General features: G+C 41.1%; 1 protein-coding gene across 1 annotated transcript in view; it reads left to right on the top strand.

Annotated features, from left to right (window-relative positions):
• The window catches only part of TYRO3 (TYRO3 protein tyrosine kinase), a 69,391-nt gene extending 59,070 nt beyond the window's left edge, over positions 1 to 10,321 (top strand). Inside the window, exons 14-19 of the mRNA XM_044437033.1 lie at positions 1,056 to 1,148; positions 1,512 to 1,633; positions 2,986 to 3,095; positions 5,494 to 5,653; positions 7,640 to 7,776; positions 8,966 to 10,321. Coding sequence (XP_044292968.1) covers positions 1,056 to 1,148; positions 1,512 to 1,633; positions 2,986 to 3,095; positions 5,494 to 5,653; positions 7,640 to 7,776; positions 8,966 to 9,341 — 998 coding nt within the window. The 3' untranslated portion in view covers positions 9,342 to 10,321. The remainder of the gene's footprint in view (positions 1 to 1,055; positions 1,149 to 1,511; positions 1,634 to 2,985; positions 3,096 to 5,493; positions 5,654 to 7,639; positions 7,777 to 8,965) is intronic.
• Positions 10,322 to 15,495: the final 5,174 nt, after the last annotated feature.

Raw genomic sequence — 15,495 nt, 5'->3', positions numbered from 1 at the left:
AAGGAAATTGACAAGAAAAGACTTCAGTAAGCTAATTTGAGATGTGCCCCGTTGTCAGGGTCCAATGGCCTTGCCAATTGAAAAGTACCAGTAAAGCAGGGGAAAGCAGCAAAGGAAGGTGACCAAAAGGGAGCAGTATCTCCCCTTTAGCAATGCAGTCCTCTTGATTTTAAGTGCTGAACTGCCAGTTCTCAGTACCTTCCACCTTTTCTACACTTCCCCAAATCTCCAACAACACCTGAGAAACACAGTATTAATTCCTCCCTACACACACACAGTTTACAGCACTTTTCAGAGCTCTTACTGCTGTAGTTACTGCAGTTCTTCAACAGATCTAAAAATGCATCTCCTCCCCCCCCCCCCCCGTGTGCATGCATGCGTAAATGTTAAGGCTGGGAAATAAATGGGGGGGGGATTTTCACATGTGCAAAAACTGACCCAAAAAGGAGCCTTGAGAAGCAGGGGAAATTGATATGACCCTTTTCAAGACTACTCAATGTCAGACAGCTGGAAGAAGGCAGTTGCAAAAGACCAACCAAACAAAACAACCAAAAAACTAACACAATTGTGCAACTTTCTGGAAGAAGTTTTGTTTTATTTGTATTGAAGCAGTGGCAGTCATGCCAAAATGCCACGAGCATCAGTGGAAGGGCTGGCAATGGGTATCAGTGGCGGCAGCATGATTGAAATTGCAAAAAGCGGGAAGCAGCTTGTTAGTTGATCCACATAACCCACAATGAAACTTCTCTGCCAGGTTTGGACAACATAGCAAACCACCATGGACCCAACAAGCACTAGAATAAACTATGGGTTGTCAGGGTGATTTGCCACCCCAAAACAAGCCAACCTGCAGGTTTGGATGGCATACCCACACTGTGGCTAAGTACTGTGGCTAACTACCCCATAGTGACAGGATACATCCAGTTATATCAACCCAAATACTTGGTACTTAGTATTCCCAGTATTCCTTCTAGCTCTGTCTTATGCATGTTTTCTGTAAAGTTATCTCCAGTATATTCAAAAGGAAATCTCAATACTCTTTTCTTTAATTTTAGCGGATATTTTCACCTCAAATGACATTGAGGAATTCCTGAAAGAAGCTGCCTGCATGAAGGAGTTTGACCATCCACATGTTACTAAACTGATTGGTGAGTCCTTTTGTATGCTATATTGACCTTTGTAGAAAAAAAAATAAACTTACCTATCTCAGAGCTTCTTAGCAGCAAGCAGTTTTAATTAGGAGACAGCAGTAGACAAGTTAGTTTCTGCCCTATTTGGAACTGTAGCTGTGCATTCATATGCTAAATTTCACATCTTTGTGAATCAAATAAAAATAAATGTCACTGAGCACATGAGCTAGATCATGCCAAGAGTTTAGAAATGCTGCTGCCCAGAAATATGACAATATATTTTCAGCAAATCATGAAGTGCCAAGTATGACAACATGGATCAAGGATAACTGTACTTGTTACTTGCTCTCCCTCCCCCCGCCCACTATTCTCTCATATCAGGTGTCAGCTTGCGCAATCGGCCTAAAGGCAGACTTCCAATCCCAATGGTTATCTTGCCCTTCATGAAGCATGGAGACCTTCACTCTTTTCTAGTGATGTCTCGGATTGGAGAAAACCCTTTTGTAAGAGTCTCTCTCTTGCCTTATCTCTCATAGAATAATAAATTTAACATCACTTTTTGAATTTATGCATTTGTTTGTTGAATGTACAGTGTATTGGGCACACAGGTGCATACCTATTTCAACTTCTATTACATTTAGTAATCCTACTTATTCCTGTTTGTTGTAGACAATTATAAGTTTAATTTGCTTTTATAGAGCTCTTATAGTCAGACCAGTCACCAAAGCTGACAGATGAATTCTTTGGTCTGAAAATATTGTATCAGTTGTTTATTGCTTATATACAACAGCCTGCTGTAGATAGCTAGCCTTGCTGGGTTGTCATGTAATCTGAATTAAGAATGTGTCCCATAGGGTTGCTTGCTTTTTTTCAAAGCAGCCACCTTGAGAACCTGTTCTAGGGGTGTTTAACCCAGGATAGGCTGTCATGTTGTCTGAGAACAGGTGACCAATCACAGCATGAATAAAGGGAGGCAGAGAAGAAGACACTTGGCAGGAACAACAGAAAATCCCTTGCTGCCCTTGATAATCTCATGTGTGCCCAAAGTGCCCACTGGACGGGCTGCCACTGGTTGGCCCCCCTTTAAAAAGTGTGCTTTGAATGTGTGCAAGCTTTTTCAGAATATTTTTTCAGACTTGCACAAGTGCTGCAGTACATGCTTCCATGGATCTGAAGTGGGAAGCCTTGCTTCAGCAATGTCCTGGAAGCTACCTGCTGTGGAAGGTACCAATTCTGGATATTGACCCAAATAGGGTTTTTAAAACAAATAGGGTTTTTAAAAACTAAATGTGACCACAGTAAAAAGTGAGTTGATAGGTCAAAGCAAAGTTGCAAGGGATCTTTGCTTGTAAAACAGGGTAGGTCCTTTCCCCACAGTTCACAGTGAGATCTTCAGCATTATGAGTGTCCCTCCCAAGTCCCAGTGTTTCCAATGTTTCCGTACATTTCTGAGAGCCTAGATATTAGGGAATGTGGAAAGTGTTCTTTACCTTCTTTTCACTGACACTGGACTCTGACAGCTGTTGGAAACAAACCTTTATTGAAAGCAGGGATGTATGTAGGGCAGAACAGGGTGGTTTAGACAGGGAAGCATATATATGAACATTGTTTATTTCTTGGCCAAACAACTTTCTAGGTTGCTTCTCTAGCCTTGGAGAGTCAGGTGCAAAAGGTCAAGTTGCAGATCAGACCTCCATGTCCACCTTCCCAGGTCCTGATCTCAGATGTTTTTCTGAGCCATCTTATTGTCCCTGGGATGCTTTCCCAGGGACCATAGGGTTGCTCTCTTAATCCCTTTTAGTTGTACCTGTTAAAAGCTGCCCTAAATATGTTTTGCCTTGTTTCCTTTCTGCAGGACTTGACTCTTCAAATGCTCATAAAGTTTATGATTGATATTGCCAGTGGCATGGAGTACCTGAGCTCCAAAAACTTCATACACAGAGATTTAGCTGCTCGGAACTGCATGTAAGTACACCATACTCTTAAAAGCCTATTGAAAGATTTGAAAAGGTTATGAAAAATGGAGGCAGTCTGTTGGGAAAACCCAAGGCTTACTTGGTGTGGAGTGAACTGCATCTGATTACATCCATTAAGGAAACAACTATATAATAAAGAACTTTGGAAGCTAGTGAAACAGTACATTTCCTGCTAAACCCTTGCAGAAGATCCAAACACCATTCCCTGCTGCTAGTGCATTAGCTGCAGAAAACTTGCATGTTCTCCACACCTAATCCACCCTTTTGAATTGCTAGGAAAATGTCATTTTCCTTCTTTCTAGCCCCAGGTCCAGGTTTTTTTGTTTCTGCTGCAGTGCAAATGATTGCACTTGTATCAATGGCATCTATATTCAACAGTATTCCATGAGATGAATCTCACAACATCCCAACTTCCCAGCATAAGAATATATGGTTGTGTTCTGTGGGTATACATTTTCACTCTCCTGCTGGACTTCTTAGACATGACTTACCACAAAGAAAAGCAGCAAGCAAGTGCCTACACCACACCTCCTACCCTACCCACTGTAACAGGAACCTGGTGAGACTGTCCTCAGATGACAAAAGAGGAAAATTGTAATGAAAGAACCCAACTGACATTTGACTCAGGGAAGACTTACAGGAGAGAAGACTTAAATAAATGCATTCTAAAGGAAAAGGAATCTCTAAAAATATAGATCTGTCTGTCTGTCTGTCTGTCTCTCTCTCTCTCTCTCTAAATTTGTTTAAAAATCACCCATTAGTAACATGCTCTCTGAGTGGCCATTACAGTATAAAATCAACAAATAATAAAATGTTGTTTATCTACGTATGTTATGGTACCATGCGGCTACAGCACTGATTGTGGAGTTTTTTAAATTGCATTTAAGAGTAGCTTTTGTTCGTGCATTTCAGTAATGAATGTCTGCTTATTGTATTTCTCAAGCATTTAACATTTCTGTAATCAAATTTCAGAAATGTACGATTTTGATAAAATAGCATTATCTTTTCCATGTAATAAGGGAGGAAAAATAGCCTTGCCTTGGAGCTGAAGACATAATATGATGAGCACTGTATGATGAGCACTCAAACACTTTAGTATGCCAGGAGGTAAAAAGAAGTTTGATTGGCGACTTGTTAATAACCAAAGAGATATTGGAACGCAGGATGCTGCCTTATACTGGACCAGTCCATTGGTCTTTCTAGGCCAGTGCTGTTCACCCTGATTGGCAGCAGCTCTCCAGGGTTTGTACCTAGGCTCTCTGTACAGGTTTGAACAATTAAAACAGCAGAACAATCTAAAATCAATAGCAGGAAATCAACAGTACTTTTCTAGCCCTACCTGGAGATGTCTGGGATAGAAGCTGGGGCCTTCTGCATGCAAAAAGTGTGGTCTGCCACCAAGCTACAAACCCTCTCATTGCTGGAAGAACTTACTATATATCCTCATTTTTCCTTGCTCATTGTTAGAAAGGCCAAAGGAGGAACGGGAGGCAGACACTTTAAGAATTTTGGTGTGGCTTGTGGAGGATCACCACTGTTCTTTAAGCCAATCCATCCTATAGCTTTTAGTTGTGGATGGAGCAGCAAGCACAATGACACTGTCCACTTGTGCCTTCTGGCTTAAGAATCCCAGGAACCCTACTTGGCTGACATTCAGCTTCAGCATTTTGTTTGCTTCCAGCCTGTTCCTAACCACAGGCATGCACTGCAGGAGCTCCCAGTCCCAGCACTTCTGCACCATGTAACCACAGGCATATGTGCTGATACAGATGTCTTTCAAATTCAGACCAGGTGGACTTTTCAAGTATATCAGTACTTTCAAACAAATATTGTAGATTATTGTAGATAAACCCCCTTTTTACTAATGTAGCCAGGGTGGTTTACAATGAAAATATAATAAATTAGAAAATGCAAAGATCAAAGCAGAACAGCAGAATTTTCTCCCGCCACATAGGCAACATCTTCAGAAGCTAATTACATGAACTTGCCCCTTTTACTCATCAAGCCACACAGGTGTTTTACATAGTCCCTAGGGAGGTTGGCAAGGAACCACTCCAGGCGAGCTCTCTCAGGCCAAGAGCTAATGGCAAGCATCTCCTCACCCTTACCAGAATGGGAGATGGCAAGGTGAGGTAAATTACCCTTCAATTTGAAATCAGTATCCTTCTGGTCACAGTCCACTGTCTTCCTGAAACTGCAGGAAGACTGGAAAGTGAGCTCATTAGAAGGTAATGCATTTGACTCATCAGTAGTCTGGTTGCCTTGGTGTCAAGTCTGGCTTCAAGCTAAGGAATGAGGCACAGTTTGAAGGAGGAAACCTGGGCCTACTATTTCTTCCTGCACCACCTGAATTTGCCAACTGTCACTTTTTTTTTTGTTTTCCTTAGGTTAAATGAAGACATGAATGTGTGTGTTGCTGATTTTGGGCTTTCAAAGAAAATCTACAGTGGAGACTATTACCGCCAGGGCTGCGCTTCTAAGCTGCCAGTGAAGTGGCTTGCACTGGAAAGCCTGGCGGACAATCTCTACACAACACATAGCGATGTGGTGAGCAAACAGGGGTGTGGGTTGGATTTTTCGCTCTGCTTCTGTTTTCATTTGTGATCTTGGGAACAGGATCTGGTATACTATTGGATATACAACATTTGTCTGATACACTTGTGAGGAGTGGCAGTCATACTTTTGTCCTATATGCCTCCTCAACCTAAAGCCAATACTGATTTAAATACTAACCCTGTTCCATGTAAGGATTAACTGAACAATGCATTCATGAGCAGAACTCCAGGCCACAAAAACAAAAAGATACAACTCATTTTATTCTACAATATAATCACTGCAAATATATCATAATACAGTAACTTTGGCCTATCATACTACAAAATACATCAACTTATCCACAAGGCTATCAGCCACAACAGGATAATTACCAAATGACTATGGCTCTTGGAAACCTTAATTACATCTTCTACAAAGTGTGGCAAGGGGATGCTGAATATTTTAAACTTCAGGCAGAAATTTATTATTACAGTTATTTATTATATTTCTGTGCTGCCTGTGTCCAAAGCTCTCTGGGCAGTTTACAACAATAATCATAGAAACATACACTCAAGTCACCCATCTGCAGGCTTGACCATACTTAGCTTCCAAGATTAGGCAGGATCAGGCACTTTGGGCTATAGAGAAGCCTTGACACTTTGCAGTGGGTCTAGGACAGGCCTTCACCAAAGGGCAGACAAATCCTGGATATTAATTGAACTGGGCATCATTTTTGAAACCTAAGTATCACCATCTTTTGAATAAACCCAAGTGGAGCTAATTGTTTTGGGTTGTTCTTATTTAATTCCCCCTTGACTCTTAATCCCCCTCCTTTCTTTGTGCAGCCATGACCCCTTCTTCTTACTGAAAAATGATGTTCTAATTTTATAGTACTTTCTGGTTAAATTATATATACACATACATACGTGTCTTTGTCAGTCCATGTGAAAGTGTTCACCAGAATCATGACAGAATTCTAAAAGAAAGCAAGCAGTGTGAAAACAATAAGTACTTGCACGATTATTGCTAGTTATGATTTATATAAGTCAATAGTGCACTTGGTGCTATCCAAATAGTGATGTGTTGCATTTTCTTATTGTCATATATGTGTGCTCTGAAAAGATGAATGCTCCATCTAGTGTAATATTCTGGCAGTTCCAGGCCAGAAAAGGGTTGTGCTGTTATAGCATTTATACCCTGCAGTTTAGCCCAAAGGACTCCCAGAGCAGCTTATAAAGATAGGTGGCATGGCAGTCTCTTCCCTCAGAAGTAACAATATCAGTAAGGGTGACATTTCTGATGGCTTATGAGCCATCTTTGTGTATCTCAACAAACGAGTTGCAGAAAATCTTGTGCTTGCATGCTCTCTTCTTTACTTCTTTTCATAAGAGGAGCGATACCATCAGTTTCCAGCTTGGAACTGTTTCCGGGGGTTGTAGAAAACAATCAGTTAATTATCCAGGATTATCTGAGCAGGCAATTCCTGGTTACAGAATGTTCTGGAATAATCTTCTCCTTCCTGTAACTGGATAAAGCCGGAAGAAGGTTTGACTGACTCTAGACTTTATCTTTTATTCTGGTTTTATCTCCTTTTTCCTCCAAGAAGCTTAGAGAAGTACATATTAAGTTTCAATTTTATTTGCAAAAATCCTGTGTTAGACTCAAAGCCACCCAAGAGTGCTTCCTGGCTGAATAGGTGTTTGAACCCAGGTCTTTCCAATGAAAGTGCTTAAATACTATTGCAGCAAATTATGCCCATTGTATTTTCAGCTTACCTAGCACCTCAGTTACAAGGAAAAAAAGTTACATCATGTTGGTATCAGTATCTGTCCACATCCCCGGTTGGCCCAGTATTTAAATATTTCATCATTCATCCAAACATTAATGTTCATAACCATTATGATCGAGAAAAAAATAAATAGATCAGACAAACATGCATGATTGGTTCTCCTGAAAATAATTGGTTATCATTCTTTTTCTCAAATTATTGTATTTCAGTGGGCATTTGGTGTGACTATGTGGGAAATTGTGACCCGGGGGCAAACTCCTTATGCAGGTATTGAGAATGCAGAAATTTACAACTACCTCATCAGTGGAAACAGATTGAAGCAGCCTCCAAGGTGTATGGAAGACCTGTAAGTAGTGTATTAATCCCTTTCACTATCTCAGCATGGGAATCTTTTCTCAAGCACAGGCCCTTTTGTGAAGGCAGAAGTTACACAAAAGCACAGCCATGCTGCTGTCAGTTCAGATACTTTTCAATACAATTTGAACAGCAGAAGCTCCCAGTGGACTGTGCAGATTCTTTTCTGGTGGAGGTAAAGGGTGATTTCATCCCTTTAAATTTTAAAGAAGCCCTGCATATGACTGAAGACCTAACATATGTCATGAAAGCTGTGACTATTTTTTCAGGAGTGAAGCAAATGTGATGCTGAAGCAGAATTAATAGCAGGAAGTGCAGAAGAGCCATTCTTAACTATTTATTGGTGTGGGGTTAAGATTGTTGCTTCTAAACTCATAGGTTGAATCCACTAAAAAAACTCTGTCAAACCTTCCAGAGCATATCTTTGGATCACACAGAGCACTTCTGGGGCAAAGAGAGAAGGGGAAAGTCCCACTGTACCAGCTGACATCTGCCAGCGTTATGCTGGAGTTAACTCTGTATAATTGCTTCTGGGAGGTGTGTATGGAACATTGAACAGAGGTCAGAAAGCTGTGCCATCCCAGGCAGGATTTAAATAAGGGTATTCAAAGGGGACTTTAGGCTTGCTTTTTTCTGAATCAGTGTCCTCTCCAGGCCAGATGGCATTTGAAATCTAAGGAAATTTAAAAAGCACTGTGTGATATGGCATAGGATTCAGCTGTTCCAAGAAAAGGGGTGAAGTAAAAAAAAAATCCAGTGAGCTAGTCTAAGGATCATGGCCTTAGGATCTTGTATACTTCTTTAGATATCTGCTCCAGTTTCAGAGCCAGCTCTTTCATTAAGAAGGGTAATGCAGCCTGCTACAGATGATGGCTGTTTGGATTCACCTAAAAGACAGCAAAGTTATTTAGTCCATGATTTAGTTTATTACTATATTTTACAGCCTTGGAGATGCCATTTAGACTTTCGCACTTAGAAACCAAAACATTTTAGGGCATCTCTGATCACATTCTTATTCAGCTTTGGACACTCATGTCTGTTAATGAGGCTCTGTTTATGTGGCTATTAACAGTGGTCTAATCAATGTTGCATGTAATGGGATATACACAAGAAGCCTATCTTTAACAATGGTTACTCTAGGGCTCCTTTTCTCAGTGCCTTTTATTTTGTTTGCTCTGCAGCTATGATCTTATGTGCAGATGCTGGCATTCAGAACCCAAGCTACGACCTAGTTTTGGAGCCCTGAAATTTCAGCTCGAAATGATTTTGGCAAGACTGTCTTTGCTTTCATCCAGTGAGGATCCTCTGTATGTCAACATTGGGGAACCACAAGATTCTTGTAGGAATGACCCCACAACGAATTGTCTTTTTGGAACACTGGATGCAGAAGTGAACATTGCAGGAGCAACAGCTGCTGTCACTAGTGACTATCGTTACATCATGAGCCCCTTGTGCCTTGGGAATGATGCTGAAAGTGAAAGACATCCAGATGCATTGAATGAGGGAGAGGCCAGAAGCCTTCTTTATGATTTGGAGATGGGACCAAAACAATGTTAGCCTGGGAAAAAAAGTGACATTTCACTCTCCTCCAATAAGATGTGTGTATCTTTCTCATCATATGGTACTGCTTTACCAAGACAGTTGTAGGCTGCTTTTAACCAGCATAGGTAGCTGTAATCTAGGCTACTTCCGTAACTTCCTACAGCTGCTTGGGTTGCTGTGGCTGACAGCCCAAAATAACCATGAATCTTAATCACCTCTTGGCCTTTTGAGAGTAACTTCCTACAATGGTCAGTGAAATCCAACAGGAGTGACCCCATCTGTTAAGCCAGTAAATGCCTGTTTGCCCACAGAATTCTGAGTACTCCAGTTAAATAGGGTGCTGGTTGGCACCCTATTTTTTGTAGATTATTTAATCTGGACAGGAAAGCTTGGGACTAGCACATACAGGAGGAAAAACATCAGCCAGGTGTACACATTGATTTATACTGTATTTCAGGGCACAGAAAAATGAAGACCTAATTTAGCAGTACTGCCTAGACCTTCTGTCTACCTCAGTGATTCTCAAACTGGGATCTGTGATACTGCTTCTCTGAAATGACAAAATTGCATTTTTTTCCCCAGTGTTGTTTGGCTACCAGATGTATGCATTTCTCAAGCAGCTAAGTACCAACATTCTAACACTTCCGACTCCTAATCTTCGCCTTTCTTCATGTTTGACATAAAATTGATGAAAAACAAACTTGCCCTGAGAGCAAAACTTTTGCAATTTTTTATAAACATGAGTTGCAGCAAAGAAACTGGTCTGTTGATGCCCACAGAAAAATTAGATGTCAATGAGATGGTTTTTATTTAAGGAAGTAGTTTTCATTCAGAGAGAGTTTGAGAATCACTGGCCTACCTAAATACAGTCTCTTTTGGCACTTTGTGGAAAGCTGCATTGGACTTTAACTTTGCCTATTTTGGCAAATAGAAGAAGAAACTTCATTTTTAAGCTCTAACTTTGAAATCAGCTTATGTAATTAATCCTAAATTTAAAGAATAACATACATTTTGAAGATGACAGCAATGTGTAAATCAGTCAATGTTTTTGTATAACTGTTCCTAACATAGGGAAGGCCCAAGGTGGGCGTCACATCCCACTATCATCCTGACTGCCAAAATTTCCTCTCTGATTGTTAGAAGGACATCCTGATGCTTTGATAGTCAATATTCAGCCACACAAAAACACCAAATCACATAGGAATGCATTCTGTTTGGAATGTGCTAGCATCAACTAAGTAGCGCAATAGTATTTGTCAATAGTATTTTCTGTTGCAACAGGTTTCCTGAGAAAATTGGTTGCCCCAACAAATGCTATTGGCCTTATACTAGTGGTTGCTTACACTAGCACAATGTAATTTACTTCAGTGCTAGTGCCAAATAGAAGTGGATGTGACACACCTGAAGTATTTTTCAGTCCAGTTGAGAGCTTAGCACAGCACTGTAGAACCTGTAGCCTTCCAGATATCTATCCTAAATCCCATCAGTCAACAATGATGAGAGTTGTAGTCTAGCAATATCAGGTTTAGGATAAGCTTAGAATTTCAAATGAATGTGCTGGGTTGGAACATATCTACTGAGCCTATCCACCCAATCATGGAGAGGGTATTTGCCCCACTGCACCTGCTGGAGGGATTTGCATTCTGACCAGCACAGCTTGCCATGTCATATGAAGTCAGCAAGGGTTGCTTGTTGTTTTGGTTAACAAGCCAGCCCAGAACTCTAAAGCAGTCTATGGGTTTTGGACAGCTTGTTAATCATGGCAACAGGCATGTATGGCTGGGGAAATAAGCCACAGTGGCTTACCTTCCCTTCTGTGATCCTGCAAGCCTGGTCTTTATCTGTTTTCCAATCTTTAGAACTTTCACAGAAGGAATAAACAAACTTTCAGGGCTGTGGGCACATTTGGCAAATTAAGAAGTCTCCTGGGCACCACCACAAAACGGCTACTACAGGAGTTGTGCTAAAGGACAAATTGCACATCCAAAACACTGTGCAGAAGGCAGAGGTGAAATCTGAATCCAAATACACTATACAACTGCTTTGAACCCACAATTTTGAGCACCAACAAAAATCTCTTTCACAGCAATCCCAGCTGCCACTAAGAAAATGTGTTAACCGTTCTAAAAAAATGGGAAGGAAGCAGGAGGGTTGGGGCATCTTGGCAAGTGCAAGCAAGGTATCCCAAGGAAAGCACTGGCGCCCACAGGCACCACATTGCCTATTATCACCAGAGAGGCTGTGCATACAGCAAAGCACTACAGATAGGAAAAGAGTACCACTGGTGTTTTTGTATTATTAGTCATGCTTTCCTCATGCATTTCATCCAATGCTCATATTTAAGGGCACAATCCCTCCTGCCAGTTGTAGGACCAGATAATTGAAAATACTGAAGCTCAAATCATGAACAAATCCTGGCACTTACAAGGCCCTGTCTACTAATTAGTTTATCCTTCATCAGATTTGAAACTCTTTTGTTCATATGAATACAAACCTTAAAGGTTGCATGGCCTTTTAAGATTGAAGAGGTCATTGCCAAGTGCCAGAAATATTGCAAAATATATATCCATTCAGAGCCTGCAACTGAACAACAACACCCTAGCACAGCCTCCCCCAACTTGGTACCCTCCAAAAGTCTTAGACTACAACTTCCATCATCCCTCATCAGTGGCTAGACTGGTGGAAATTATAGTCAAAACATTTTCAGGATACCATGTTGGGAAAGGATACTCTGGCATCACCTACATGATTAAGAACTAGAACTCAGGATGGGGCAATGGAGATAGGACTGTGGTCTATTTTCAGTTACTTTCCATGAATCTTATTGGGGAAAAAAGGTACTGATCACAGCGAGACAGTTTGGAAAGAAGCCAACTACTTTATCCCCTTCTCTGCTCTTAAGCCTGGGTTGAGGACACAAAGGCATATTTAGGTCTGCAAACAATCTCTCCAATACCATTTTGCCTTCTTTTGCTCCATACCTATACCATTATGTCATGTGGCAACTGCTACAAGCCACATTGGATAAGGGGAGCAACCATGTTTCTTCATTCAAACACAAAGCTGTTGGGGGGGGGCAACAAAAGGTGCATGTGCTGAATGTTCCCCTCTTAGCATGGCAAAGTCCCTGCTTCAGTCCCCTGAGGCTGCTGCAAAGGACAGCATATAAATGTTTTAATTAAATTTAAAAAATTGGATTAAATTCAGTGACTCCAATATCAGAAGTGAGCCAAGCCATGGAGAAAAGCGCAGGAAGTGTCAAGAGCACCTGGAGGTAAGGTAGAAAAGCATTCAGCTTCTCTTATCCACATGCATCTTTGGTTGTAAAACCATCTTTGGTTAGATCCCAACCTCATCCACCTACCATTTTTATGAGTGGGCCAGACCCATGTAGCTGTCCCATCACATGAAATTCGGCCATAAGAGCAAACCAAGGGAGATGAGTGGTACCAGGCAGGCCCTTCCGTCAGGAAGCAGTTTGTCCTGAAGTTTCTAGACATGTCCATGCTTCTGAGCCACCAGCTTGGTGGCATCTTACTGCTGGCCTTGGTATCTACCCTGAGCCCTAAAGCTATCCTGCCACCCTCAGATGCAGTAAAGGATGCTATTCTTTTGCCACTGAAGTATGTTTCAACTCCCAGACACATTTGCTCTGGATGTGGAATGTGGGGAACATCACCTTGTTTTGTTCTTTGTCTTAGGCAGTAAAATGTCTTGGATCAGCACTGGGGCCAAGAGACACAATGTGCTTCTGCATACACAGATTCTTTTGATATCTGGGTCCTCTCTGCCCTTCTCTCTCTCAAATAGTACTCTGGTGACCTCTCATAAATATGCAATGAGAAATTGGTCGGGGGGGGGGGGAATCATCTTTTTAAACAACTTTGACTATGCTGATTGTGTGAATGACGCCACGGCTAAAACAAGTAAGGGTTAACTAATTCACATTAAGTTCCTACAAAAACAAGTTTCCACAAAAACCAAAAAAAAAAAAAAGCCAACAGATAATGGAAGCATTAATCTGTAACGAAATAAGCATGATCTAGGGAAAAAAGTTCTTTATTTGTACAAACATTGGTGGAATGCCTTCATTGCCAGAGGTATTTGGTGTGTATATGAGGTTCCCATTGTCATCAAAAGTAAATAATTGACGTGGTGCTTGAAAATGTAAACAATTCCTGATATAAGTTAGTAAAACTGGTGACAGACTAATGGTATTAAAATTATTGTTTAAAATGGTTCCATTCAGTAAGTGCTGAATTCTGTACTAGCTGTTCTGGAATCAAGTGAACCAGTTGGGACCAAACCATAATCCCCAAACAGTTAACCTATCCTATCCCTGCCAAAGCTCCGAGTTTCAAATTTCACTCTTGAATTAGAATCCAGATTTGAAAGGAAAATATTCTGCGGTAGTCTGAATCTGGGATTTTTATGGACCTATTGAATTAAAGCAACCCAAAGCAAGTGTCCTTTCCAGTACCCTATGCAATAATTCTTCATGGATGTAGACAGAACTTCATTGGATATTACACACTTCCCCCACACACATTCACAAATTAAACTTATCTTCCCACCATACCTGACTGTTCATAGTATGCAGTATAAGATATAACTAACACTTTGACCCTATTATGTCAACATACTAATAGCAAATTGAATTCATTGAGTGCCAGTCCTTACAAAGGCAAAATGATACCTTCCAAGCACAAGAGAAAGGTATTAGCAAGCTTGGAACTCTGAGATTTGCAGAATTACAAACCAGAGGGAGTTTGGTGAGGAGACCCAGTGAGGGCTGAACACACTCCATGGGCACAGAATGCTGGCTAATTTTGGGGCAGGGGAAGAAACTGAGAGGCGCTTAGAATGAAATGGAGTGGCTGGAACTTGGAACAAAAGCACTCCACACTATAACATTTGGTTGCAGGTCCCACTTGTGCCTCTTTATTTGGAATTAAGTCTCAGTGAACTGGAAGGGATTTATTCCCAAATAAATATGCATAGGATTACAGTTTAAGCTTCCTGCAGCAGCCATTAGCAAGAAGAGCAAGTGTACATACAAATCTAATTTTCTGAAGCATGTTGTTAGTTTTTATGCTTTTTTAAAATAAAATATGTACTGTGTCCTGGTTCCAGACTTTTATTCTTGGTCATCACTTTGCAGGTATTTTTAAAACATGTGAGAACAGAATTGTCCCTGGAAGTGAACAATTACATAAAATGTATTGAACCATATAATAATCACTGCTTCTGCAAGGCTGAGTAATCAAAATTGGGACAATGGGTGGGAACAGACCAACTTAGCCAGAATGCATTTCAATGATGTCCTGGCAATTGCAGAAGTCCTTCCTCCTGTGACATCCTATTTGTTAAGCGGTTCAAATATTTGAAAAGGTGGGATGGAAGTTATGGAAGTATCCGCTACACTTCCATGACCTTTTAGTGCCAATAAGCTGCTTCAGTCCATCACAAAATGATTATGGGCACAATCCTATGGCCTAACATCCTCTGGGAAGCCATGGGATTCTTCTGAATCCCAGCTCCAAGGTCCAAAACCAGAAATCCCTTACTCTTGAAGCTGGCAGGGCTTGACCCATTCCAGCTGCTTCTCACGCAAGGTCACAACTAGGCCATGGAGGGGGGAAAAGGTGGTGTGCTGGGAAAGAGGAAGGAGTGTTATAGTTCCAGTTGGCACCTCAGCCTCCTTCCCTCCCCAGCACTAAATCTTAGATGGATGAAAATAGTCTAGAAAAAAATACAGGGCATGAGGTGTAGTCACTGCTATTGGACACTCATAAGCTTCTACCTTCAGAGGCTTATAAGCATCTCCCAAGAGTGGGGCAACTAGTTTCGTTTTTGTAGCAGAAAAAAAATGAGTATTTGATTGCAAAAGTAAGTGTAATTTTCTCTTGTATACTTGTGCTACTCCAGTATAGCACAGCACCACCTAGAGGTTATGTAGCCGAAAAAAAAATCCTTATACGGTTCGCAGATCTCAAGTCTCTCCAGAAACCGCAACTAGGTAAGTTAACAGCCTCGTACAGAAAAGTTATACGGGCGCAACAGACATTTAGACAGAGCTAAGCCCTGCAATTCCCTGCATGATCTATCTTGTGAGTTGTAGGCTTTTTTGTACCAGCATAGGCCTGCGCCCTAAATCTCTTTCTTCCGG

Source organism: Varanus komodoensis, unplaced genomic scaffold (genome assembly GCF_004798865.1).
Source record: "Varanus komodoensis strain SLA01 unplaced genomic scaffold, ASM479886v1 scaffold3, whole genome shotgun sequence".
Lineage (NCBI taxonomy): Eukaryota > Metazoa > Chordata > Lepidosauria > Squamata > Varanidae > Varanus > Varanus komodoensis.
This window is presented reverse-complemented; position numbering and strand designations above follow the sequence as displayed.